This window comes from Galeopterus variegatus, unplaced genomic scaffold (genome assembly GCF_000696425.1).
Source record: "Galeopterus variegatus unplaced genomic scaffold, G_variegatus-3.0.2 Scaffold16624, whole genome shotgun sequence".
NCBI lineage: Eukaryota > Metazoa > Chordata > Mammalia > Dermoptera > Cynocephalidae > Galeopterus > Galeopterus variegatus.
The window spans coordinates 16392-18367 of NW_007742735.1; the positions used below are offsets into that span (position 1 = coordinate 16392).

At 40.8% G+C, this 1976-nt stretch overlaps 1 gene segment (V, D, J or C); it reads left to right on the plus strand.

The window, feature by feature from the left end:
* LOC103582529 overlaps positions 1-510 on the plus strand; it is a 1461-nt gene extending 951 nt beyond the window's left edge. The window contains 1 exon segment of the V gene segment in view: positions 242-510. Coding sequence covers positions 242-510 — 269 coding nt within the window.
* Positions 511-1976: the final 1466 nt, after the last annotated feature.

Below are 1976 nucleotides of genomic sequence, written 5' to 3' on the forward strand. Positions count from 1 at the left end.
TGGACATGAGGGTCCCTGCTCAGCTCCTGGAGCTCCTGCTGCTCTGGCTCCCAGGTAAGGAAACACAACACTAGGAATTTACTCAGCCAGTGCGGTCAGTACTGCCTGGCTCTTCAGAGAAGTCCTCTGATAACATGATTATGTGAATACTTGTTTTTATGTTTCCAATCTCATGTGCCATATGTGATGTCCAGATGACCCAGTCTCCATCCTCCCTGTCTGCATCTCTAGGAAGACAGAGTCAACATCACTTGCTGGACAAGTCAGGGCATTAGCAGTTGGTTAGCCTGGTGTCAACAGAAACCGGGAAAAGCTCCTAAGCTTTTGATCTGTAGTGCATCCACTATACAACAGTCGTACAACACTCGAGTTCCTTTGAGATTCAGTGGCAGTGTGTCTGGGGAAGATTTTACTCTCATCGTAAGCAGTCTGGAGCCTGAAGATGTCGCAACTTATTACTGTAAACAGCATAGCAGTATCCCTCCCGCAGTGTTACAAGTCATGACATAGAGCCCCCAGGGAAGCACAGGTGTGAGGCTGGGCTGCCCCAGATGCTCAACCTTTGTCTCCATCTGCTAACTTTTGTCATATTCAGCCATGCTTTGAAGATTTCTGGAGGTTGTTTGTACAAAGGGCCAGAAAGGATCATCTGCCATCTCTCTTTTCTCTTCCTCAAAGCCAGCACCACAGACATGACAATGCCTCTCCTAATTCCATTAAGAACAGAGAAGATGACACCTGAGGAGTCTTAAGTTATGGCATCAATGTTCGTACAGTAAGAAAGAAGCTGCTCTAGGTATTCCAAGCAGGAATTGTTGTAATACAGGGAATTAGAGTCTAAACTATAGGCAGTAAAGGGCCTAGGGTTATGGGAGTCAGGGAACCTAATAGTAGAGATGAAGAGTTCTTGGATGCTCCCCTAGAATCCAAAGCACATTTGCCACTGAAGGTACAGGCTGCCTAAATGTGCAGCCCTCCAGCCTGTCTGGGAAGCCCAGGGGTGGAGGTTGCTGATGCTGTCACCTGAAAAGAGATTCTGGCAAAGGTGTTTCTAGAAGTCATGATGAAGATGAGGAACTGACAGCTGACAGCACAATATGATCACTATTTCCTCAGCTTTCAGAATTTTGCTAATTAGGGGATGGCCTAAGAATTGGATGTGCTTCCAAGTGTCATCAGCGAGTATTGGATCATAGCAGGAAAACCTCTTTAACTGATAGAGTGAACAAAAATATGAGAAATTGCATTGAATATGTAGCAATCACTTAGCCAAATGAAAAGCTTTTTATGATGATAGATAACAAATACAGATATAACCTTCCTTTTTCTTAATATGCAAACGCCTTGCTGCTCAAAATTTGTTGAAAAGTCAGCAGCATTATCTACATTATGGGTTAGAAATGTAAGATAGTAGTCTCTACTTTACACATATGGACGAGAACCTACACTTTAACAAGATACCAAGGGATTTGTATAAGCTGTTGAAAGCTCTGTTTAAAGTGATACTTATTTCAGCCATAGTGATCATTTTTTTTTCAAACGAGTATATTTAGAAAATTCTATTCAAATTCACAGTGAAAATACTCTTGCTTTATTTTTTAATTAATAAAAAAAATCATGTTTGAAACTTTTAAAAGATGATAATGATTGAAATATGTAATTAATTGTTAATGGTTTGTTCAAATACCTTGAAAATTTAAGTGTGGTAAAGTGTTTAGAAACTTGAGAAAATACCAAGGCAAAGAGCAAATCAAAATTGTGTGCGTCTATCTGTGCTGGAGGTGTTTGGACATAAATTTGTGTTGTAGCTAGGCTTGGGGATTTTGTTCTCTCTTGAAAAATGCTATCAGAAATTCATGCTCTGGTTACTTTTTGCTCCTTCAATCTTCTCCCAAATCAAACACAGTCCATAGGGTGGATATAAGCTCAGTGTCCTGCTCGGATCAGCCAGATGACTGTTACATGAACATGAAGTT